We start from the raw sequence: 26,858 nt of genomic DNA on the forward strand, positions 1-26,858 counted from the left end.
CTCTGTTTGTTCGTTCAGAGGTCCCAACGGGGAAGGGGTCAGGAATGTTGTGGGGGAAAACAACATCTGCTGGTATCGATCCGTCTTGCAAACTATCGAAGTTGACCAGTTCTTCCTTCAGTTAACCAATAAAAGTCTTTGGTTACAGACTCTCTGGTTTGTGATTTGAGTCTGGGATGTGAAGACTCTTGTGTCAGACCTTGGTCTCTGTCTTTCTCTTAACCAATCAGTAATTTGGCAACAAAGCTAGCATTGACCAGTTATGTGTTAGTGCTGGGGGCTCTTGTAATTAGTCAGACCGGTCGGCGCCTGGATCCCGTGGCAAGATGGATGAGGATACGAAGTCCTGACCAAATCTTCCTCTTTGTTCATCGAGAAGCAGAGAGTTTGAATTAATATTCTGGACGAAGATTAGTCTGTGTTTGGTTCATACTCATTGTCGCTACATCATACAACAGGTCAACAAACAAATGTGTATTTTACTGTCTGTACTTACTCTATTTTGCAACAAAATAATAGTTCAAACGAAGGACACAGCAGAACTACAGCACACACCGGTGTTGCGTTAAACAATTCTACAGCTTTGAAAAGAATTGTGAGTCAATCATTCAATGATTCATTTATAAATACAGCTAGTTGCTGAAGACAGTGACTTACCAGTTTTAGTTTAATATTTCAAAGTATCACTTCGGTTTTACCGTTATTGCATATTGTTCTATTGAACATTTTTCATTTAAAACATTTTTTATTTCATAAAGTTATTCATAAAGGTAAATAAAACACTGGGAAATAAATTTAGGGGGCAAATATTGTCCCTTAATGGAAAAGGTATGACTGAAGTCTAAGTGGAAGAGAGGGGGGTACGCAGAAGGAGGTACACCACTCTAAAAAGTTGTAACCACTGCTCTCACCATTAGTCCACAACTGCTGAAATCTTGATGAATCCACAATCTTGCTGAAATTGCTGCTTAATAAAATAGTTATTTTTCAAAGTTTTGCAGTTTATTATATTATTGTCTTCATGCTGATTTCTGTCATTGCAGGTATAAATATAACGCCACTGGAAGGATGCAACGTAAGTTGAGTTTCTGAAATTGAAGTTGTAGAGACTCACAGCTCCTATCAATAATAGTCCAAACTGAAGCAGTGCAATAACATGTGCATTTTAGATATGTGTGTTATCTGAAATATGAATGTGCTTTTCTAATAATTGCTGATGGTTTATAGGGGCTTTCAGTCCATATAAGCTGTAAATACTCTGCATACAAAAGCCAATTGAAAGAATGAGTTTGTGGCCTCGCTAATTAATTAACACTATTTGAGGAGTAACATAAAGCTTACATAATAAAATGTTGGAAATACGTAACTGTCCGTCATTCATTTATTTGCCAAACCACTGGGGTTTTGGATAAGCGGGTCCACAATAGCTTTGAAGCCTATACTCTCTGTCATCATCATTGTTCTGCATTCTCATTGGTTTGTTGGCAATATGGGGAGAATATTTAATGTGCAGAGAAAGCTGTCCACGAAGCTGTCCATTTCAACCACACATTCTCATTACTTCTTTCACAAACTTAAACTTTTATTACAGTACTTCTGTGACAAAAGTTTGTTAGTTTGGATACAAACACTGTCCATGGTAGCGAGCAAAATACAGAAAAGCACCTTTGGAAAAGTATTTTCAATTACACCAGTAGGTGGCGACAAATGTTTAAAAAATGTATGTCATTGAATCATTTGGTAAAGAAATTCGTTCAAAAACACTGTCTGTGTCTCATTTCAGAGGCACTCAGCATACCTGGTTAAAGTCATCGCTCACACATCCTCAAATTATGTCTTCTCAATTTTGATTTCAGAGTCAGACTGAAAAGCTTCAAAATCTTCTAGAGCAGATCGAGAACATTACAGCTCAAGAGCTTCCTTTGACTGTAAGTCTTCAAGATAATAAAAAAAAAAAAATAATAATCAAATCAAATGTAATTGTCAGTTACATGATTGACATTGCAGGTCTGATTAATTGGCTTTCTTAATATTTACATTTACAGTATTTTTTCTTCTTTTTTTTCTGATCAATAAATTAGACTGTGACCAATATTTTGAATATGGTCCTCAACGCTTCAGGAGAGATTTTAGAGTCATCTTCATCTTCAGTCAGCCCAGCTGTACTAGCCTCCTATGGAAACCGTGTGTTAAAAGCCAACGAGAAACTCATCTCTACATTGGTGAAGTCGACAAACACAAATGACAGTGTCAGTTTTACTCTTGCTGCTGTTGGTGAGTGGAGAAACTGTTATTATTGGTGATGAAACTGAGATTATATATGATATCAGGGAGTTTATATAGTCTAGAGCAGGGGTTCTCAACTCTGGACCACGAGATCCACTTTCCTGGAGTTTAGCTCCAACCCTAATCAAACAAGCTAATCAATGTCTTCATGATTACTACAACATTACGGGCACACATCAAAATCCCCAGTGTTAAATCAACACTGCTCAGAGTACATATTGTCCCAATCTAAAGAGTGTTAAAAGTGTTAAAGTAAATTAGATAATTGAGTGATTAATTAAGAGATGATTGAGCATTAGTGATGAACACCCGCTTCAGCCACAGCCTTAGGGTCTGTTTACATGACACCGTTTTCTTAAAACTTAAAAACTTTTTATAAGTTTTGGCCGTTCGTTTCCACGACAACAAAGAGTCAGTTTGGGTGCCTGAAAATGCAAAGTTTTGAAAACTCAAAGGAAACACTTCTCAGTTTTAAGCATATCGTTGCCGTGTAAACGTACCCTAAGATGAATCACCTGAAGATAAAAGAAGACATTACATCTGTCAAGATCTCATCAGAGGAGGATTAAACCACTCAAACAGCATTACCAGATTGACTTAATTTAACTCTGGGGATTTTGCTGTGTACAAAGTAAACTGATTAGTTCAAACTAGTAATTTGATGAAATAGTTATTTTATTAGTCTTTTTATTGTTTTGGTTTTTGCACATTTGTGCAGATTGAATCAACTTGAATAAAAACAAAAAACAAAACATAACTGCTTATTTTCTAAATCAGAGGTTGAAGTCTTCATGGTTGGACCCAATGTCACCTTAGATAAAATCCCTCGACTTGACACGACAAATTCTTCTGTGGACATCGATCTCATTGGGATCGCCAAGAACAACAATGAAACAAGTATGTGAGATGTGTTATAATACAACATTTTTAATAAAACATTTTTAGAAGATATATCACTAAACCACATTTACCAAAGATTTTTATTGTGTTGAATACAAGTTTCTTCTGTTTCTGTCACACAGGATCAGCTGCTGTGGGTTTCATGAGTTATAACACAATGGAGAATCTACTGAAGCCAGACTTCTTCAACACATCAAATGACACGATTAAAACCATGATGTCCACTGTGATCTCAGCTACTCTTCCCAAAACCACCAACACTAAACTCACCAAACCAGTCAACTTCACCCTCAAACACATCAGAGTGAGAGACTGAAATGTGTTTTTGTCCAACCTGAGAACTGATGAACATCTGAAAACATCTAATATTCAGTGTTGTTATATTTTCTGCATGTTTTTTCTTCTTTTTGCAGGAGTTTGACCCCAACGGTTCTCTGTCCTGTGTGTACTGGAATATCAGCGAGTGGATTGTAGATGGTTGTTCTGTTTTAAAGACCAACAGCAGCTACACTGTGTGTTCCTGTGTTCATCTGTCCACATTCGCTCTCATCATGCAAACCAGCCGCCCATCAGAGGTACGAGAACATTTATAGTGAGGATTGAAGAACAGCACAGATTTGGCACTCATGTACTCTGACATGTTTTCTCAGAGCGACTCACTGCTGGACCTGTTGAATTTGGTGTGTGTGATCGTGGGGCTGGTGTTCTTCAGTTTGGCCCTGTTGACCTTTGCCCTTTGTCAGTGGAGTCCTGGAATGAATAATGTGGCTCGAATCAACCTCTGCATCAGTCTTCTGTTGGCTCACCTTCTGTTCCTGCTCACACAACAGTTCCTGAGCCTCATACGCCCTCATCAGGTGAGAATGATGAAGGAGCCCTACAGCTCAGCACAGTCTCACTGAGAATCATCATAACCGTCTCTCATGATCTCCAGGTGTTGTGTGCCGTGATATCAGGTGTGCTGCACTTCCTCTTTCTCTCCGGCTTTGTGTGGATGTTCATTGAAGCTGTGCTGCTCTTCATCCGTGTGAAGAACCTATCACAGATCAGCTCCAAAAAGAGGGAGGTGCTTAGCAGTGGATACCTGTGTGTGATTGGATATACGGTTGCTCTGGTTGTGGTGGCCGTGTCTGCTGTGGTGGATCCCAAAGGCTACGGAAGTGAACAGTGAGTTTAGTTTGAGCGACTTAGAGATCAACACCTTCATGTTTGTTCATTTATTTATTTTTCTTCCTCCAAACAGTTGCTGGATTAAAATGGATAAAGGCTTTATCTGGAGTTTTCTGGGACCTGTTTGCGTCATACTAGCAGTAAGCACATTTCTCATCATGACTTTGTATTAAAAGGAAAACAGTGATTAAAGATTAATTACTGTTGTTTCTCTTACTGTGCAGTTAAACATGATTCTCTTCATCTGCATCATCATCAATCTGATCTTGACCTTGAAAAATCGGAACGCTGAAGTTTCACAGATGAAACGAACCAAGTAACAAACAATATGATTTGAACACTCCATGAAATGTGTTTATATATTGTTATATGCTGCATATTTCTAGACACCTTTAACCTTATTTTGATTATTCTCAGGTTAGGTAAAGTAAGTCAAATGTGTCCTGAATCATAAGCATCAGAATTTTCATACTCACAATCCATAGGTCAGAAGACTTCTCCGTGGTCTCTTCAGCTCACTTTATTAGAAATCAAAGACTTTTGGCAGGCGAGAGTAGCAAAAGAGTTTCTTATTTAAATTAAATATAGTGTTATTATCTACAGGTTAATTAGTTTACATATAAAGTACTAATATAAAAAAACAAGACAAAACAACATCAAGAGTAAATCGCTTACAAGCGTTGTAACACCGGAGAGGCCATTAAGAATCAGCGTCTGCCTTCATCTTCTCCTTTCAGCCTTTTATAGACCGTCTGATTTCTTGAGGTCATCTTTGGAAATCCCCTCATAAATTATCAGTCTCTTACAGACAATTTATCCAATCCTAAGTCTTGAGGTGTCTTGAGTTCTGGGAATTCCTTTCGGACCTGTCTTTATAAAGCCTTTTGCCTCTTAGTCTTCCTTCTTCAGACTTTTCTTCTTTGTTGCAATTCTGCGCTTCGTCCGCAACACATCCGACGGTAATGCTTGTATTTATCTTCTTTCTTAGCAAATCTCTTTCTAATACATGTTTTGGTATGTTTTTCTTTATAAACCACTTTCTCAAAAAAACATTTTACAATTACAATTGCTGAGTTTTTCTTCATAAACCACTTTCTTAATAAACAAGTTTCAAGTGTGGTTGATTACAATACAGAAGTGTTCTACAGACAAAAAGGCATACTTATAACAGGACAGTTGCAGATGTTCCACAACAATATAATCAATAAATATATATTAACTCTCCATCTTTCTCTGCAGGATTATGACATTTAAAACACTGGCTCAGTTTGTGGTTCTTGGTTGCTCCTGGATTCTTCAGTAATTACAGTAAGGAGCTGGAGATCCTCTTCCTGATCTTGAACTCCCAGCAGGGAACCTTCATCTTCCTGGTCTATTGTGTCCTCAATAATGAGGTCAGACATCAGTACAGACAGTCTACCAGAAAATCATCTCTCACCTACTTTATATTAAAGGATTAGTTCACCCAAAAATGAAAATTAGCCCATGATTTACTCACCCTCAAGTCATCCTAGGTGTATATGACATTCTTCTTTCAGACGAATACAATCAGAGTTATATTTAAAAATGTCCTGGCTCTTCCAAGCTTTATAATGGCAGTGAATGGCCGTTTCTGTTTTGAAGTCCATAAAAGTGCATCCATCCATGATTAAAGCTGCAGTCGGCAAGTCTGGCAATTTGGGTCGACTTAGCCAAAATTTTGAATGTTTACAACTCTCATGCCCCTCCCCCACTACCAGTGAGTACCCTCCCATCGAGCTCGTCAGTGCGTGTGTACCATAGGTGTGTACCTGATTTTCTGTGAACGCGTTCGCGCCATCTCTTCAGCATCTATCAACACCATGGACTCGGAGATAGGCTGCCCTGGCTAATCTATCCATAGATAGCAATAACCGAGGAATTGGAAGCTTGTTAGTAGATTTTCTCTCCGCCATCACGCTTCAAAACGAACTTCAGGCGTGGCGTGTGCATGTGATATTGTAACGTGCGCGAGTGAGGGGGGATCTGTGGCGTGTGCACGACCTGTGATTGACAGTCAGATCTCAGCGCTCAGCGCTGATTGGACCCAATGATCTGGGAGCGGTGGATTTTTGCAAAACAAATAACAGGCTCCAGGTGGAGAAGCTCGGGTTTTTTCTAAAACCACCTTATTTATGTTGTTCTGTCGGATTATAGTGTCGATTTCACTGAATATGATCAAAACGCACAGTATGGGATTTTTTCTCCACTAGGGGTCGCTAACTTATTTACAATAACAAAGGGGTAGATTGATGACGCAACATTTGCTATGAATTATGGATTTTGTCGTCAACGTCAAGCCGACCGATCTAATAATGTATATGGATTACTGAATACATCGATGCTTTTATCATGACTGTGATATGAAGCAGTTCGGGATTGCTAAGAGACAGCTATCAGCTCCAAACGCGATGCGAGTCCCGCGGATATAAAAGGAATATGGACATTTCATTCTACCGAACTACACGCAGAATTACTACTCACAGGTCAGTTTATTAGACAAATTAAACTTGAGAGGTAACGCAGCGCTGTTTCACTTGGTCTAACATTACACTATCACTCTAAACTGCATTTGAATGTGTTGAAATGTATGTGTTAACGTTAGTTTGTCTGTATGAGACTAGCAGTAAAGCTAGCTAGATCAACATTAGAATAACATACAGATCATATTCTAACATTTTATCATTGTTGAACTATATAACCTTGATTAGTTTTATGTAAATGTGCTCACCTGTTTAATAAAGTACATGTAACGTTAGGAGTTGTCGAAGTCTCGGACGTGGAGCTCTCGTTTATATACGTTAGTGTCTATGGGAGCTCTCGACATCTCGAAAACACCGCGCTGATATTGATTCTCGGTTTAGTTCTCCTTTTTTATCCAAAGTCTGCTTGCCATGGTCCATAATGTTTGAACGAAACAACAACAGCGTGCAAATAGACATTGCGAACTACACAGTTGTCCGCGTAAGTTTGGTTACTATCAGAGGGCTCTGGTTCATAGCTCTGGTTGCCATGGCAGCACGAGCGGAAACCAGAGACAACACGGATATGACGGCATTGACGGCGACAAAACGGAAATAAAGACACGGTCCGTGTCTTCGAATTAAAATATTAATTTCTCTGGATTTAGAAGTTAATTGGAACTGTCGGGATAATGTAAATACACAACTTTAAAAAATATATAACATAGATATAGTGATTTTTTATATTTTTAAATAAAAAAAAATACATAATGTGCCTTTAAAGTGCTCCACAGGGCTCTGGGGGGTTAATAAAGGCCTTCTGAAGTGAATCGATGTGCAGACGCCCGTACACAAGTCGACTTGTGCCAAAAGAGTAACCAGTGACGCATGTGTGACCTAGATGTAGGAGTGGCGTAAGCTTTGACGCCTCTCACGGTTCAAAACAAACAGGGCTGGGCAACAAACTCAAGCTCCTCCCACATTTCTCTAAAAAAAAAAAATCTTTTTAGACTAATTTGTGACTGGTGTTTTGTTTTGCTCTATCTCCACGTTCATCATTACGTTGTGCATCGGGTCAAGGGTCACTCTTTCACCGTAAAAATATGCGTTAGGCCGTCTATGCGTTATTTTTCTCACACAAACACATCGCTTCACTTCAGAAGGCCTTTATTAACCCCCCAGAGCCCTGTGGAGCACTTTCATCATGCATGGATGCACTTTGATGGACTTCAAAACAGAAACGGTCATTCACTGCCATTATAAAGCTTGGAAGAGCCAGGACATTTTTTAATATAACTCTGATTGTATTCGTCTGAAAGAAGAATGTCATATACACCTAGGATGACTTGAGGGTGAGTAAATCATGGGCTAATTTTCATTTTGGGGTGAACTAACCCTTTAAGTTCATTTTTCATTTCTCAACTTTAATTCTTCTAAAATGTAATTCTTGAAAAATAACCTGGACATGTTCTGTTTTTTAATTTTTTTTTTTTTTTTTTTTTACCAGAGTTTAAAACAATCTCTCGTCTCATTCTTGTCCAGGTCAGGCAGCAGTACAGGAAGTTCTTCAGATGTCTTTGCTGTGGACTCAAATCAAACACCATCAAGAAACACTGAAGACTAAAGCATCCATATTCAGCAAAGAAAGTGCCATTATTATAAAAGTGATTCTGTCATGATTTAGATATTATATGACCGTCTCAGCTACACATTTCACTAGTTAACATGCTATATATTTACAGCGGTCAATACACTTATGTGAATCTGTACATTTCTTTAAGTGCAACATTTCTTTGGTAGAGGAACTACCATGTTTTTTAAAGGCTTGTATACTGGGTTACACTTTTAATACGCTAAAAAAATAAGAAGATAAAGCAATTGTTTTTCAGTTTAAAGTGTTTTAATAAAGCAGTGTGATATCTGTAACATTTCAAATCTTATTTTCTTTTAAACAATCTATTCAAAACTCAAAACATATTCATAACTCATAATCTCACAATCCAAAAAGATCCCACAGAAGTATCCCACAGAATTTGTGAATAAACAAATTTAGTTTCACAATTAAAAGCAATTAATAACATAGATTTACCTGTAATAAAACAAGAAAAGGTTCCATATGATTTTGCATAAGAAATGAACCACAATATCAGTAGTTTGAGTAATTTATTTGAAATAAATCTAGTATTTGTTACAAATTTGTCATCTAGCTGACTTTGAGCTTTTGAGTTTCTCACCATATAACTTCTGCATCAAGTGTTGTTTCACATACTTAGAAGAGGGAGGATCCAAGCATCACTTTGAGCCACCACTATATTGGAAATGACTTTTAGTGGCATCACTAAATGGTCACATTAGACCGTATTAGCAGAAAAAGTACAGGCTGCTTTCACAGAAAGACTTCCCTGAGGTGTCCAAAGGATCAGGCTGCTGATAAGAAACTATATTATTGTAGCCCCGCAACATCACAACATGCTCTACTGTCCATCTTTGGAATAAGTAAACTTAGATGTGTTAGATGTGTGTAGTTGACAACAAAACGCTGGCCAAGAGTTCGTAGCTGGAGACTTTCTGCTGGACTTGACCCAAAGGAAACATAGGTTAAAAATGTACATGACAAACACATAAACCAGTCTAGTCCAGCAATATTTTGGTTCAGATAGTCTCTCATTGGCAGTACATTACAGAATAACAGTTCAACAATTCCAGCAGCCCCTCATATTCATCCTTTAAATACTATGAAACCAAAAATTCCCAATGGCAATGTCTCCAGCATTGCAGTATACACGGCTCAAGAAGCCGGCAAAACATTTGCGATAGTGTCCTTGGCACTCTGGCTTAATCTTTCGGGAAACTTGACCTCATACTCAACAATCAAGTCCCCACGACGATCTGGGGATTTCGGAAGAGGAAGACCCTCCCCGGTGACACGCCGTTTCATCCCGGGACGGACAATGTCTTGAGTTGTTAAGTTAACTGTGCGATTATCCAGTGTTGGAACGTTAACTGTGCAACCACAAAGTGCCTGAGAAAGTAGAGAAGAACGGGATTAGAAAAATACAGACAGAGAAGAAAAGAGTTTATAAGCAAACTCTTAAAATAGGAGCCCATCTTACTTCTTTGAGTGTAATTTTTGTAGGATAAATGATGTCCGATCCGTCTCTTCTGTACACTGGATGTGGCTTATCCTTCACCACAAACACCACATCTGGGATATTTGATGGCATCTCATCCCCTTCCTTAAGGAAAGTAATCTTGGTTACTTCTTTCCAGCCTTTCTTCACTTCCACTGTAAGGATCTTGTCCTCAGTGCGCGTCGTTCTTCCGTCGGGATTCAGGCGTTTGCGGGAGATCTTCATCTTCTTGGTGCAGCCAGTGAACACTTCTTCTAGACTGACCCTCAGGTCGTGGGTCACTGGAGGATCCTGTTTTTTGGTCAGTGCCCCGCCGGGACCTCGCGTGTTAAAGGAGCGTGGGAAACCACCCATGCCACCCATGCCAAAACTAGCAAATGGGTCATCAGTTTCCATTCCCTCGTCCATGCCACCGTTACGGCCAAACGTGTTCGAAAGGGAAAACAAAGAGGGCACATATTACAGAACTGTGTGGTGTTGTATAAAAATGATAGACAACTCATAAAAACTGCACCAAGGGACAAAATTGAATGAATTAAGATGAATTAATGAAATGTTTATTATTTTACATGGAACTGTTCATTACCTTGATTTCCCAACTACTACACATTCTTCCTAACTCAAATTCACAGAAACTGAACTTTTATGCAAAATCTCATCATTAATACAATCAGTTATTTTAGTTTAAATTAGGCCCGTAACCACCATAATAATTACCAACAATTCCCCGCAATAAATAGAAATGGCCATAATGTAATTAGAAAAGTTTTAAATGCTGTCTAACAGCGCTCGTGAATGTCAAAATGTTTGAGATGACCAATCAAATCAAAGAAGGTTCATTCAAAGACATGTTCACATAAGACAAGTGCAAATTCCAACCAAAGTCCCTTCATGCTCTGTATAAAAAAAAAGGTTTCTGCCTTAATTTTTTAAGTACAATCAACTTGGATCCTTAAGTATGTCATCTTAAATCACATTAGGCTGACTGAGTTGAATCTTGTATAACTAATAAAAAAGTTGAAAATTGCTTAACTTATTTTAATGAGTTAAAGCAATGTAAAAACGTATGTTGTCATAACTTATTGATCAATTATCATAAGCTACATCAGCAACAAATAAAATGAAGTTATTAAATATTAGCTCAAATGACATCATGCATTCATCTAATCCTTGGTGGATTTGCATCTTTGATGCAAGATGTAAAGTAGTGGGCAGATCTGTGTTTATCTTGTCACAGCAGAATGGAAATAAAGAGATAAGGTGTTTCTCGGATCCAAGGTGAATATAAACTGGGTTCAAAGGTTTCATGCACCAAAATGGACATAAATGTAGTGTGAAAGTAATACATACAACATACAACTATTCACTTGGAATAAGTGAAATTCACACTCAAATCATAAACAGTTCAAATAGTATCCCAACTAGGATCATAGGCGAAGAGTCTCCGGGCCTTTACAAACCCCTCCTATTATTTGCTGTAAATAAGATTTTACAAAGAAACAATAGCCCAGCTAACAGACTTTTGTTATAAGAATGTTCTCTAAATATTCAGTGTTGGTTCTGGGAACAAGAAAAATGTCCAGTTTTCTGAGGAAGATGTTTTAAAGGGTATAATGTTCCTCAAAAGTTCTTTCAACTTAATTTTGATTTAAGATTCAACATTATTGGAACAATGATTTGTTCCAACGTTGATTTGTAACATTCCAAGAACATACAAATGTCATACTTTATTCAGACACAGCCTTAGATGAACTGACGATAAAAGACATTAACTCTCTGAAGATCTGATTAAACAACTCTACAAACAGCATTACCAGCTTCACTTATTACTAACCAGACTGACTTTATTTCTGTCACGTCTACAGAAGTTCTTATTGAGAATTAACAGAGGTTTAGATGTTGATGTCTTTATTGAAAATGTTTTCTTTGAGGTCACCATGGAGATCAGTGTTTGCTTTAGTTGGGCTCTTGACCCTTGACTTTCATTAAGTTGGTGTTTTATCAGCAATTACAGGTGTTTATGAAGAACATTTCTGCATTGATAAAGCAGATCAACATGGCTGTTTTAATAACAGACAAATGACTGCTTTTTCAGTTGATGACTGAAAGGTGCTCTAAGCAAGTGGTTCCCAAACCTGCTCCTGAAGGACCCCCAACACTGCACGTTTTCTTTGTCTCCCTAATCAAACACATATGATTCAACTCATCAGCTCATTATCACATGGGTTAATGAGCTGATGAGTTGAATCATATGTGTTTGATGTGTTGTAGAAATTTGCACAATGCATAGTTATAACATCATAAATGGGACAAAGGCCAAACAAAGAGAGAGCCAATGACCTTCAAAATTCATTCCTCCATTTCATCCCAAAGGTGAAAGAGAATCTGAGAGTTTATCAGACATTTCCATTTCTTAAGTATTTTCGTAAAGGAAAGGGTTTTCCTGTCTCTTTAACACATAGTCCCGAATAGAAACAAGGCTTGAAGAGACCACTATTTCCGCTGGTATGTCATATCCTTTAAAGCAAGAAATATTTCTTGCCTTCCATATCCCTTCTTTGATGACATTAATAACTGTCCACCATCTAATCCATTCATCAGAGTTCACACTATTCAGCTCACCATACAAAAGGTCCAGTTCAGTTGGAGCTCTATACAACTCAGCCATCCATTCTTGTACCAGGGACCAGACCTCCCTAGCATATTTACAAGACCAAAATAAGTGACTGATAGACTCGTCTTCTCCACATTTAAACTTAGGGCATTGTGGACTCTTTGTACATTTCCTTTTTTCTAGAAACACCCGAGTAGGTAAGCATTGATGTACCACTTGCCAAGCAATATCTTTGTGAGAATTAAACAAAAACCCATTGTTTACATTCTTCCAAACTGTAATACAATCAGATTCAATTAGTTTTCCCACTGGGGTGAACCTTGAATAATTACGCGGTTTATTTCCTCATAAGGGATATGAGAGACTTTCACTTTCCTTAAAAGGGGTAGCACTCTATCATACATTGTGGGCCTATATTCAGCATGAGGAGTATTTTGGGGAAGCCTTATTCCCCAGGCATTAGCTACCTGTTGACCTACCCAAAGCTTGGCGAAACAATGCCATAAAATTCCCTGATTCTCAGACAAACAGGCTTTTAGAATGGGCATCAAAAACATAGACTCCAGTTTAGTTCCCAATTCTGGCACTGCTAGCCCTCCTTTATCTAATGGCTTATACAATATCTCTCGTCTCATTTTTTCGTGTTGTGAGCTCCAAAAAAAACTAAGCAGGGCCTTCCTCAATAAACAAGCTACAGTTAGTCCAAAATGCCGCCGCTAGAGTTCTTACGAGATCAAGAAAATATTATCATATAACACCGATTTTATCATCACTGCATTGGTTACCTATAAAGTTCCGTATTAATTACAAGGTATTGCTACTGACTTATAAAGCCCTAAACGGCTTAGCTCCAGTCTATTTAACGGATCTTCTATCACCCTATAATCCATCGCGCTCTTTAAGATCACTAAATTCAAGGCTTTTGGTCATACCTAGGATATCCAGAACCACCAAAGGAGGGAGAGCATTTTCACATTTGGCTCCAAAACTCTGGAATAGTCTTCCTGATACTGTTCGTTGCTCAGACTCGCTCTCCCAGTTTAAAACTAGATTAAAGTCGCATCTCTTCAGCCAGGCATTCATATAATCCCACAGTTCAAACTACAATCCGGCCTCTAGCTCATAAATGCCAGAGGAGAACTGGCCCCCGACTGAGCCTGGGTTCTCCCAAGGTTTGTTTTTCTCCATTAGGTCACCTGATGGAGTTTTAGGACACCATTAGGTCACTTGATGGAGTTTTTCGGTTCCTTGCCACTGTTGCCTTTGGCTTGCTCAGTTGGGGATATTTTGGGGATATTTAATTTAATTTTATCAATCAATAAATTCCTCTTGAAACAAACGTTGTTGTATTATTTTAATTTAATACTGTGAAGCTGCTTTGATACAATCTGTATTGTGAAAAGCGCTATACAAATAAACTTGACTTGACTTGACTTGACTTCCTGATAGATCTTATAAAATGTATCGGTGTTGGAAAGGTTGAGGCCAAAAAGGTAAGAGAGGCCAAAATCTCAGCATTTATTACCAACATCTCCCTCTCAAAGTAAGATCTCGCTCCTCCCTTTTTTAGTTTCCATCTTATCTTGTCGAGTCTCAATTCCCAATTTCTCTTGTCCATGTCTTTCCCAAAGAACAGTCCCAACATCTTAATAGATTATTCCTGATTTTTAAACCCCAGTTTTAATTTGGGTTCTTTCCAGAAAGAATACAAAACTTCTGTCTTTGTCTCATTGATTCTAGCCCCTAGTAAGGAAGAGAGTAAGGTCAGCCATATAAAGTGAAACCTTAGCTTCTCTGCCTGAGCTACCTGGAATTGGAAAACCTTTAATTCCAGGATTCTGCCTGAGTGCCCTATAGCTAATGGCTCAATTGCTAAAACAAATAATAATGGAGACAAGCTACAACCCTGTCGTACACCTGAACAGATATCATAGGGGTCTGACAGATAGTTATTTACCAATACTCTACTTTGGCAGTTGGTATATAGGAGGTTAATCCATGCACAAATGGATGGACTAAAGCCCAAACGTCCCAGCAGTATGTGTAAATAACGATGGTCTATCCTGTCGAAGGCTTTTTCGAGATCAAGTCCCAAAATAGCCAGAGATAGTTTATGATTTTGTGCAAACAGATAGATATCTCTTACTAATGCCAAATTATCTTGTAGAGATCGCCCCTTAATGCCACATGTTTGGTCATTACCAATAAACTTAGGCATATCAGGTTGGAGTTTAAAAAAAAGAGTCAAGTCAAGTCAGGTCAAGTTTATTTGTATAGCGCTTTTCACAATACAGATTGTATCAAAGCAGCTTCACAGTATTAAATTAAAATAATACAACAACGTTTGTTTCAAGAGGAATTTATTGATTGATAAAATTAAATTAAATATCCCCAAAATATCCCCAACTGAGCAAGCCAAAGGCAACAGTGGCAAGGAACCGAAAAACTCCATCAAGTGACCTAATGGTGTCCTAAAACTCCATCAGGTGACCTAATGGAGAAAAAAAACCTTGGGAGAACCCAGGCTCAGTCGGGGGCCAGTTCTCCTCTGGCATTTATGAGCTAGAGGCCGGATTGTAGTTTGAACTGTAGGATTATATGAATGCCTGGCTGAAGAGATGCGACTTTAATCTAGTTTTAGACTGGGAGAGAAGGTCTGAGCAACGAACAGTATCAGGAAGACTATTCCAGAGTTTTGGAGCCAAATGTGAAAATGCTCTCCCTCCTTTGGTGGTTCTGGATATCCTAGGTATGACCAAAAGCCTTGAATTTAGTGATCTTAAAGAGCGCGATGGATTATAGGGCGATAGAAGATCCGTTAAATAGACTGGAGCTAAGCCGTTTAGGGCTTTATAAGTCAGTAGCAATACCTTGTAATTAATATGGAACTTTATAGGTAACCAATGCGTTGGAAAGAGTGCCTTGGAAAGAATTTTAACATCTACTCCTAACAAAGTCAAGGGACGCCAATTTTTTATCTCATCTATCACCTTTTTTAAACATCAAGGAGATAACTCCTAAGGAGGATGGAAGTTTTCTTATGGTTAAACTCTCCATAAACATCATCAACAAGGAGTCCTTTAAATCTTCCCAAAAGGTTATGTAAAATTCCTTAGGTAGCCCATCAGCTCCTGGACACTTATTACTCATACTCTGTACTGCTCTAGTTAAGTCATCAACACATAGGTGTATATCATTAATTCTAAAGTCCCCTTGAGTGTTGTTAACAGTCTCAGAAAGAAAGTCAACAATGTCATCATTTTCTCTATTTTTGGAACTATATAAGTTCTTATAATAGGAAAGAACATGGTATACTATATTGTGTGTTCCCGTTATTACTTGGTCTTCTTGGACTTTTAAGGAATCCAAACTTTGGGAGCTAAGTTTCCTAAAAAAATATCTTGTACATTTCTCAAAACAGACATTGTTCTCCATGAACACCTGCAATTGCTGATAAAGCAACAACTTAAAGTCAAGGGTCAAGAGCCCAACTAAAGCAAACACTGATCTCCATGATGGTGACCTCAAACCAAACATTTTCAATAAGACATCAACATCTAAACCTCTGTTAATTCTCAATAAGAACTTCTGTAGATGTGTGACAGAAATAAAGTGTCACAGGTCGGGGTGGGCTCTTAATGACCGGCCGTCACCCCTGACTTCCACACCACCGTGAGGAGCTAAACCGCAGGACACAGCAGACAGGACCACCAAAGGTAAATACAAAAGTCTCTTTATTTAATTAAAACATCTCTTTAAAGCAATTACTGTGGTAGCTTCGACGTTCGCCTCAACAGGATTCGAATGGAGGAAGAGGCAGATATACTTCGCAACTTTAGCAGGTTCTTCACTGGACTCAGACAGAGAATGGAGGCAAGTATACTTCACAGCTGTAGCAGACTCTTCACTGCACTCAGACAGAGAATGGAGGGTACGTATGACTCACAGCTTTAGCAGGCTCTTCACTGGACTCAGAGAATGGAGGGCACGTATACTTCACAGCTTTAGCAGGCTCTTCACTGGACTCAGACAGAGAATGGAGAGTACATATGACTCACAGCTTTAGCAGGCTCTTCACTGGACTCAGACAGAGAATGGATGGTACGTATGACTCACAGCTGTAGCAGGCTCACTGGACTCAGACAGAGAATGGAGAGTACATGACTCACAGCTTTAGCAGGCTCTTCACTGGACTCAGACAGAGAATGGAGAGTACATGACTCACAGCTTTAGCAGGCTCTTCACTGGACTCAGACGGAGAGAGAGGAGGTAAGGATTCCACAGCTTAACTGGTTCTCTTCACTGGGCTCAGACGGAGAGAGAGGAGGTAAGGATTCCACAGCTTAACTGGTTCTCTTCACGGGACTCAGGCGGAGAGAGAGAAGGTAAGGGTTCCACAGCTTAACTGGTTCTCTTCACAGGGCTCAGACGGAGAGAGAGAAAAGATAAGTATTCCACAGTTTAACTGTTTCTGATTACAACAGAGAGGATGGCATGTCGGCGAACTGGAACCACCAATGCTTTAGCAATACACTCCCACACTCGTGTTTCACTGCAACCCACACAAATAATCACACGTGAATATATCAATGTACAGCACTGCAAAGTCTCTTCACTCACAGAATAGGGCGTTGGCATGGGGTCCTGTCCACCACTCGCCGATGAAGTCTCGTTGGTAACAGCAGCAAAGCGTGGGGTATTCAATAAACTATAAACTCCTCCCAAAGGACAATTTAAAAAAACATGAAGTTCCATCCAGTTCCAAGAGACATTAATTATGTCACAATCCAGTTAAAGACATCACTTAGCTCTCATCAATGTCGATTCTCCTCTCCAACCCTTCAGTTATGCCTCAGCCCGTTAAACTCACCCTTTGCCCGGCTTCCGGTCTCCTACCGCGTCTGGAACAAAAGACTGGCTGCCCCAACACCGGTCGACTCAGCTCCACTCTGCTGGACTGCTGAACTCCCTTTGGTTTGAATGTAATACCTTTTTATGTTACCCCCAATCAACCACTTTTTGACAATACAGTTTCGGGAAACAGTTGTGACAAGCTAGTTGATTTCTTCAACGAAGCATCATACTATGGTACCTTATTCTTAATTATTCTTATTTCTTTTCATTATTTTAATTTCTTCTATGTAAAGCACTTTGAATTGCCATTGTGTATGAAATGTGCTATATAAATAAACTTGCCTTGCCTTGCCTTGCCTTGCCTTGCCTATGGTAGTGAAGCATCAAGTTACGTCGTTGTACAGGAAACGCAACCCTGGTATAAGTGAAGCTGGTAATGTTGTTTGTGGAGTTGTTTAATCAGATCTTCAGAGAGTTAATGTCTTTTATCTTCAGTTCATCTAAGGCTGTGTCTGAAGAAAGTTGTAGTTTGTGTTCTTATTACTCTTTCAAAAGATGAAAGATTTTTTCAGGAACATCACAATTACCTTTAAATAACATTCTAGTAACATTAAGGAAACTGGACATTTTTATGTTCTTGGAATGTTAGTAATCAACGTTCCTATAATGTCAAAATTAAGTTGAAAGAACATTTGAGGAACATTATACCTTTTAAAACACGTTCCTCTAACGTCAAGAAAACGTTCCCAGAACCAACACTGAATATTTAGAGAACGTTCTTATAACAAAAGCCTGTGGCAACCAGTGCAATTTTGTGAGGAGAGGAGTGACGTGCGCTCTCTTCGGATCGTTAAAGTCCACTCTAGCTGCAGCGTTCTGGATCAGTTGCAGAGGTTTGACAGAGCAAGCTGGAAGACCAGCCAGGAGAGCATTACAGTCCAGTCTGGATCGAACAAGCGCTTGGACAAGGAGTTGTGTAGCATGCTCTGATAGGAAGGGCCTGATCCTCCTAATAGCTAGTTCACACTACAGGATTTTAAGCCCGATTTAAGCCCGATTTGCAAGTTAACGAGCTCGCCGACAGGTCGGGCTGTAATCGCGTGCAAATCTGCGGGTGATCCGCGCTCGCCAATCTTTAAGTGTGAAATACTTAACGACGCATCAAAAACGCTCGCTGACACGTCGCCGACGCCAGACAAATATCTAGCATGTCAAATATCTGGAGCTGTCGGCCGACTCGATAGCCTGTGGTGTCACGTGTCACGTGTCGCGACAAGCAATGATCAGCTTGTTATGACATTACAAAAGCCTTTTGTATTTGTAACCATCGTTGCCAAACCACAACAGGCAGCTGCTTTTTCATTATAATGTTTTACTCACCTCCAACTCTCTCTGACAGACAATCCCTGCTGCCCGCGTGTGCTTATCCATCCTTTCACCCATATTCTTTTTTTTTTTTTTTTCGGGGTTCTAAACAGATCATTGCGCAAACTATATATATATATATATATTTTTTTTTTTTTTATTTTTTTTTTTTTTTTACCGCCAATTTTGTCCCGCCGTCCATTTTCACATAGACAATGAGCCATTTCCCATTCCACTTCTTGCGCATGTTTTCGTGACAAAATGTGGTTTTGGGACCGGATAGAGTGGTTGGGTGACAGAGTTGTTGTCAGCTCGTGTAGTGTGTAACCCCCTGTTGCAGATAATTTACGTAGTGTCACATAGTGTGAACACCACAACGACTTCAAGACTCCAGATGTTTCAAGTCATGTAGTCTAAACAGCACAGCGATCTGCCGACGTTTAAAGTTGTGTAGTGTGAACTAGGCATAAGGCAAATCTGCAGGACCGGGCAGTTCTAGCAATGTGGTCTGTGAAGTACTCTGTTATGATAACTAAGGATTTGCGCATACTATTTGTTTGCCCACTGATTTTTGCCTATAGGGAAGTATGCAGTATGAATCATGAAGAATGCAGTTTTGAAGTTAGCCAATCATGTGTTTGTCTTTCCTTCAATTATTTTACTTGTTATGGTGTTTATCATCACTTATGCTCAATCATCACTTAATTCATTATTTAATTGTCTCATTAACTTTAACACTGCTTCAGTGTTACTTATAACACTCTGTAGAGTGGGACATATTCTGAGAAGTGTTGATTTTGCTGTGTAGCATTGTGTGGATACAATTTGTATTTGTTTTTGTTTTTAAATTTGAATTTGAGGAAGGAAAACAGTGGACTTGGGTTAGTACATTTCCTAATTAAAATGATGGACAGATAACTTCTCTTTATCATCTCAACACACACAGACTTTATCTTCAGTCAGTCGTCTCGGGTGATCACTGTATATCAGATTATATCAGGTACGATTGTCTTTCTGCTCATAATGATCCACATCACTCTCTTTATGTCAAAAACATGTAGTAATGTGTGTGTGTGTGTGTGTGTGTGTGTGTGTGTGTGTGTGTGTGTGTGTGTGTGTGTGTGTGTGTGTGTGTGTGTGTGTGTGTGTGTGTGTGTGGACTCTTACTAACATTGTTAATGATGAAACTATATTAATAACTCCAAATCACTTTTAGATATACACCAATTTTCAGGTCTGATGTTTTTGGGAAACAGCTTGTGATTCTAAGATGATTTTGATCATTTCTAGAAAAACATAAGAGCAACAATTCATCCTTTATTGTGCTTTGACAATAACTGTTTAAAAATCTAAATTTTTATTGTAACTGTAATGCAAACTCATAAATGCCTTGGAATGTTTTTCATGTGTGTTTGATACAAAGAGAAACAAAAGCTTTTTTTTTAAGTCATACGTCAATGCAATGGCTAATTTGTTTATTATCTAACAGTAGGGATGGCTGACGGGAAACAGCCGTTCCGAAGCTTTGCGAGATCCCGAAGCGCAGGTGTTTCGAAACACTAGCCCCGTTTACATGTAGCATTGTATTCCGATTATAACCAGTTTAAAAGTCCAATCAGAATGAAAATGCTCCATGTCAACACCTCAATCGGAATAAAAATGCTCAAACCGATTGATATTTCAGTCGGATTGAAGGGGGTGGAATAAACCAATCTCTGAGTGAAAATATAACTGTATCCTTCTGGGAGAGAGTGCTAAAGCTCCTCAGGTAATATTTTTGGTGGCATATTTGTAGAAATCATCGTTCTTTCTAAATGTGATGTAAATATGTGCTGTAACTAGGCTACCAAATAAACAGAAACACGCGACTGAATAAGTTAAGTGTCCTCTTTCTTTTGTGAAATAGACGTTCACAAACGTCATAAACGGTAAACCACTTTATTTCTGTGTGACTAATGTGCAATTTTGACACAAATGAATTCATTATGATCAATGTGTCGCTTTTTATTGTAAACCTGTGGAAAAACATCGATGCTTGGGTTTTAAATATTCAATTAAACAACAAAAATGCCAGCAAACGGCCGCTCTGGTTTTGCGATCACGCTGTTTCCAGTGATTTCTTTCTGATTAGTTTTCTGATAAAACTTCCATTTTGTTGGTGAAATTATGGGTTTGTGTGACGGCGAGAGGCGTGTTTCGGCCGTGTTTTAAGTGAAGCGCTGTGGAGCTTCTGGCCCAACAGTGGAAACGCAGCAGATTTTGGGCACGGTGCTACTGGCCCGAGGATATTAGCCTGGCACGGCCCTGGCTCGCCCTGGCCCGACAGTGGAAACGCGGATAATGCCTACAACAAACGCAACGATTAAGTGATGCACCATCTTGACAGGATTGAAAACATGGAAAATAATGAGCTTCCAGATCCGGCAGACAAGTGTGCGCATATCACAAAATGATTTCGATTGAAAGCGTCAGCACATGTAAACACCAGATCGGTTTAGACAACATCCCATGTAAACAGTCAACCTGAATCCGTCAATCAGAACGATCTTAATCAGAATAGCAAAAAAGTGTGCATGTAAACGGGGCTAGTGATCCGAAGCGTGATTCAAAACACCCATGTCACGTGACTATGGCCAAACGAAGCCTCAAAGTGTTGCACTAAGTGTTTCATCAGGTGTGGTCCGCCGAATCAGCGTTTGATTGACACGGTCGGGAACAGACCACACAATCGCACATCTGTATAAAAGTGAAATCAACGCATATTGACCTCATGGGTTTTTGTGAGAGGAGTTTGATTTTGAGATAGTGGATTTTTGATGATATATTGACATAGTGCGATTTGATTAATTATAGGCTATTTAGGCTTACATTTAAATTTACACAACACATTGACTGATAGGCTAGAGACAGACAGAGTATACATATAGTGACAAATTAATAGATACATAGATATAAATATATATAGACAGCTAGATTAATAGATAGATACATATATAGATAGATTATTGATAAATAGATAGATTAAAGATAGATACATATATAGATTATATCTAGATATCTAGGTACATATCTAGATAGATAGATTCATATAGATAGATACATAGATAGATAGATTTGGATAGATAGATAAAATGGAGGCTCCCCAGAAGAGATGCCGTACATCTGTGGTGTGGGAGCATTTCCGTTTAGAAACCCCAAATAATGTGAGATGTGTGTATTGTGATTGGCAGCTAGCCTACTGCAACAATACATCATCCATGATGCGCCATTTGAGGAGCACTCATCCTGCCATTTTGCAGGGTGCAGAGGATGGTAGCATTCCCCCTGTACCTCGGCCTGCTACTGACACTGCTGGGCCATCTAAGCAAGGTATGCATTGTTTGAAATATAATTATAATTTAAATATAATTACAAACTTTTGGGACACTGTTTAGAAAGTCCATAGCCCTATGCCCTACAACCTAATGTCCCAATCACAACTGCCAATCATGTTAAAAATAGCTTTAATGTGAATATAATATAATATAATATTGTGTGAATATACATTTTATAGGGCTACATATGAGACACACAATGCTACAGCTGATGCCACAGTGGAAGTGAAAAAATACATCAACGATGCGTATTTGCCCAGAACTCATGATCCACTAACTTACTGGAAAGAGAGAGCAGTAATCTTTCCTCATTTGTATGTCCTAGCTAAAAATATATATTTGCATGCCAGCAACAAGTGTCCCTTGTGAGAGGATTTTTTCAAAGCCTGGAGAAATTATCTGTCAAAAAAAGAAGTAGGTCTAGGCTAAGTCCTTCCACAGCAGAGAAATTAATATTTTTGAATAAAAATCTCTAAAAAAGTGAGACATTGTGGCTTGATTTATTTGATTAATATTCATTTTGTAGGACCAAAATAACATTATGCACAGTGAGGAGCCTATAGGTTACAATCTTCACATATAAAAAAAATACAATAATAAAAAAACAACAAATTTTCTTAATGGCTCGTCAAGGTTGTTTCAGATCAACACCTGCAAGTGACCACTAGGTGTCACCATTGAGACGGGTGTCGGATTGATTCGAAGCCTCGAAACAATATGGCACATTTGGTTCAACTGTTTCATTGCTTCACGAAGCCTCGATCTGCCCACCACTCTCTAACAGTACACAGCAAAAACTCCAGTGTTAAATGAACTCTCCTGGGAGTTTATATGGCTCCAGACTCAAGAGTGTTAAAGTTAATGAGCTAATGAAGTGATTGATTGAGTGATTGAGCATTATTGAAGACACCTGATGTTAACAAGCAGAATCACTGAAGGACAAAATCTAATTTTTTAAGACACTGTTATGGTGATCGGTGTTTGCATTAATTGCTGGAGCAAAAGATATGTTGATTCAATGCAGTTAGCATTGACACATTAACATTATTTTGATGGTTGTTATCTATCTGACCCTAATCAAACACACCTGAACCAGCTAGTCAATGGCTGCGTCCGAAACCGCATACTCAATGAGTAGGTACTTAATTTCAATAAGTACTTACTTAACGAGCGCTAAAAGAGTAAGTACTTTATAGCCAGATCTCGTTGAGTATGAATGCGAACCGGACATCTGCCATGTTGACTTATCATCATGTGACCTACGACGCATTATCACACGCGCAACAACTTAAAAGATTTGAACGACACGTTTAATTCATCTATCTAATATCTTGATATTGATTAAACGTGATCATTTTGTGGTCTTTTTGAAGAAACTGCTGCCCATTTATTTTGTGAATACATTTAGGGTTGATTTAAGTTCTTATATTTAACCCTACTAATGTGACCCACCGTTTTATCCTTAACGATATTATTTATTTTTATTACGAAATCCCAAAATTGTCATCTCTTGAATATGTTGTTAATTTCTTTATTTTATATCCAAACATTTTCATCCACAAGCAAAAGCGGCTAACTGCTTTGTTTTCCTATTTTTCTTGTTGAATTTAACTCTCATTTCATCCCTCAGGCCTAGGCCTATAAATAACAAAAAATGCATTTTTTAAATGTATTATAATCAATTATTTAAGAAAATATATATTAAGATATTCAACCTTGTAGGTTCTTTTTTTTTCTGAGTAAAAAACCTCATATGTATGCAAACTATTATATACAGTGTATATATATATATATATATATATATATATATAAATATATATATATATATATATATACATATACACTGTTAACCCTTGCTGTAAAAAAAGGCCAAATTCTGACAATATCATACCATTTTCCATTAAAACAGTAATATACCGTAGAAAACAAAAATAGCCTACATGAATATACTGTGAATTAACAGTGCTCAAAGTCGACACTCAGAGGCTGTTTTCCCAATCACACCCTATACCCTCATTCACTATTCCCTACATTAGTTCACTAATATAGTGAATGAAAAGAAGTGAGTGAATTGAGACACTGATGAACTCCTGATAAGCAGAATCACTGAAGGACAGAGAAACAAGAACAGAAAAAAGAGAAACACAAGAACTACAACTGACTTCCAGCAACACTGAGTGTGAAAACAGGTTATAAGCCAGTTTAACATTATTTCTTTCGTACAAAAGTTATTGTTGAGAATTAGCAAATACATTTAGTTGTTGGTGGTTTATTGAAAATAATAAAGTTATGATCACCATGATGGAGATCAGTGTTTTTTTTTTATTTGGGCTCTTGAACCATTGACTTTACTATATCAGTTTTTCTCATACGGTTTTAACTGTGTGGTTATAATACACATTTGTTATGGCAAGAAGAAGTAAAGAGAAAGATGATAAGGTGTTTATGACTGTTGTGATGAGTAAGTAATCATTCTGGACATTGTCTGATTATCTGATCTTAACCAGTGTAAAAGCTTTGGATTTATTTGTATTTACTATTAATCATATCTGTTAATCTATAACGTAAAATACAATGTTTCTGTAATTAGTTATTCTGAAGAATATTGAAATAATATAGTGCTTTGAAACATTTTGAGTTCCTGCTTAACTCAGACACACACAGACATCAACAATCAGCACATGAATCTCAACAATGGTGACAATAAAAACTTTCATGTTGCAATGCATGCTGGGTTCCAGGATAGTATAAAACTCCCAGCATGCACTGCTGCATGAATGAATAAATACAAATAAATTATTGCCACCATTGATGAGAGACATATGCAGATTTTTGATATCTCTGTGTTTCTACAAGACATTGTAGCTCTGTTTCTTTTTTAGGCTGTGCATTATGTGTTAAAAAAATTATCATCATCATAACTTATTACTGTGGTTTCACAGTGGTGGTAATATATAACACATACATGATTAAAAACTGAAAGACATTTCGTGAATGAACAGCCTATATGATGATTTTTTTCATTATAATCAATATAACCACAATCATTCACAAACCGTGTGTGTGCACAAGTGTGACTTACCAAAACACAGTTCAATCAGCCAGTGAAAAACTAATGTTAAAAAGTCAAGGGTCAGCATCCCAACTAAAGCAAACACTGATCTCCATCATGGTAACTTCAAACCAAACATTTTCAATTAAACATCTCAATAACAACTTCTGTAGATGTATGACAGAAATAAAGTCATACTGTTAAAAATAAGTGTATTAATGTGTAATGACTGGAAGTCAGTTGTAGTTCTTGTGTTCCTCTTTCCTTCAGTGATTCTGCTTGTTAACAGCAGGTGTTCATCACTAATGCTCAACAATCACTTATTTCACTTATTCACTTATTATTCAACATATTCACTTAATTATCTCACTGCAACACTGCGTCAATGTTACTTTTTACTCTTTGTAGTGTGGATTTTCCTGTGGGGTTGAAAGGGTTAACAGTGTAATACATTGATTTTATTGATATCTAATCAATAAAAATGAGGCAACAGATTACAAGCAATATTATGAATTAAATTTAACAAATTAGAATTGAGTAATAATTAATCAAATTAATTCCTTAATAGTTAACCATTTAAAATGAGTAAAATTTACAAAACATCTTTTATTGCCAACATTGAAGACACCTGGTGTTAACATGCAGAATCACTGAAGGAGAAAACCATAATTAAAGTCACCATTGTGGAGATCAGTGTGTGTTTTAGTTGGGCTCTTGACCCTTAAATTATTAACTTTAAGTTTTGTTTGGCTGCTGTACGTGAGTTATAACAGCCAGATGAACAAATAGAAAAGGTGATCTGATGGTGTTGGTTGTGTTTTAACCTAATCATTAATTCACAATCATTTGACCTGAATCATTGAACTCATAAAGAGTCCAATTTATGAGTTAGGTTAACTTTAATAATTATAGAAGCATAATATTTTTAGCCTTTTCAATGAAATCCAAATAATCAAATCAATAAAAAAAAAAATACATACATACATATATATATATATTTTTTTTTTTAGGCACACACAGACATCAAGATTTTGCATATGAATCTCAGCAATGGTGACAAACAGATCAGCTCTGATCATAAGATCATTATTTATTCATGCAGCAATGCATGATGGGAGCCTTGAATGAGTTTTGATTGGTGGCAGCCACTGCAACATGCTTTATTATTGTCACCATTGTTGAGATTCACAGGCTGATTATTGATGTCTGTGTGTCTCTTTTTTATGTAAGAGAAACTTTTTAGAAATTATTTGGATTACATTGTAAAAATTACAAATATTATGCCGTACAAGGCCAGTGCTGCCATAATTAATAGAGTTAATCTAACTAAATTGGACTCTATATGAGTTCAGTGATTCAGGTCAAATTATTGTTAAATAATGATTATGTTAAAACACAACCAACACCATCAGATCACCTTTTCTATTTGTTCATCTGGCTGTTCTAACTCACGTACAGCAGCCAAACAAAACTTAAAGTTAATAATTTGAGGGTCAAGAGCCCAACTAAAACACACACTGATCTCCACAATGGTGACTTTAATTATGGTTTTCTCCTTCAGTGATTCTGCATGTTAACACCAGGTGTCTTCAATGTTGGCAATAAACGATATTTTGTAAATTTTACTCATTT

General features: G+C 37.8%; 2 protein-coding genes across 2 annotated transcripts in view; one reads left to right on the top strand and one right to left on the bottom strand.

Annotated features, from left to right (window-relative positions):
- Nucleotides 1–26,858, top strand: part of LOC309493633 (uncharacterized protein) — a 454,994-nt gene that overhangs the window by 84,129 nt on the left and 344,007 nt on the right. The gene's annotated exons all lie outside the window — the stretch shown is intronic.
- Nucleotides 8,986–10,391, bottom strand: LOC309493843 (dnaJ homolog subfamily B member 1-like). The gene is made up of 2 exons (XM_082163111.1): nt 9,950–10,391; nt 8,986–9,858 (listed from the first exon to the last, which is right to left on the bottom strand). The coding sequence occupies exons 1-2, from the start codon at nt 10,373–10,375 to the stop codon at nt 9,625–9,627; spliced, it is 660 nt and encodes a 219-aa protein (XP_082019237.1). The 5' UTR covers nt 10,376–10,391; the 3' UTR covers nt 8,986–9,624.

Source organism: Leuciscus leuciscus, assembly GCF_965113295.1.
Source record: "Leuciscus leuciscus genome assembly, chromosome: 3".
Lineage (NCBI taxonomy): Eukaryota > Metazoa > Chordata > Actinopteri > Cypriniformes > Leuciscidae > Leuciscus > Leuciscus leuciscus.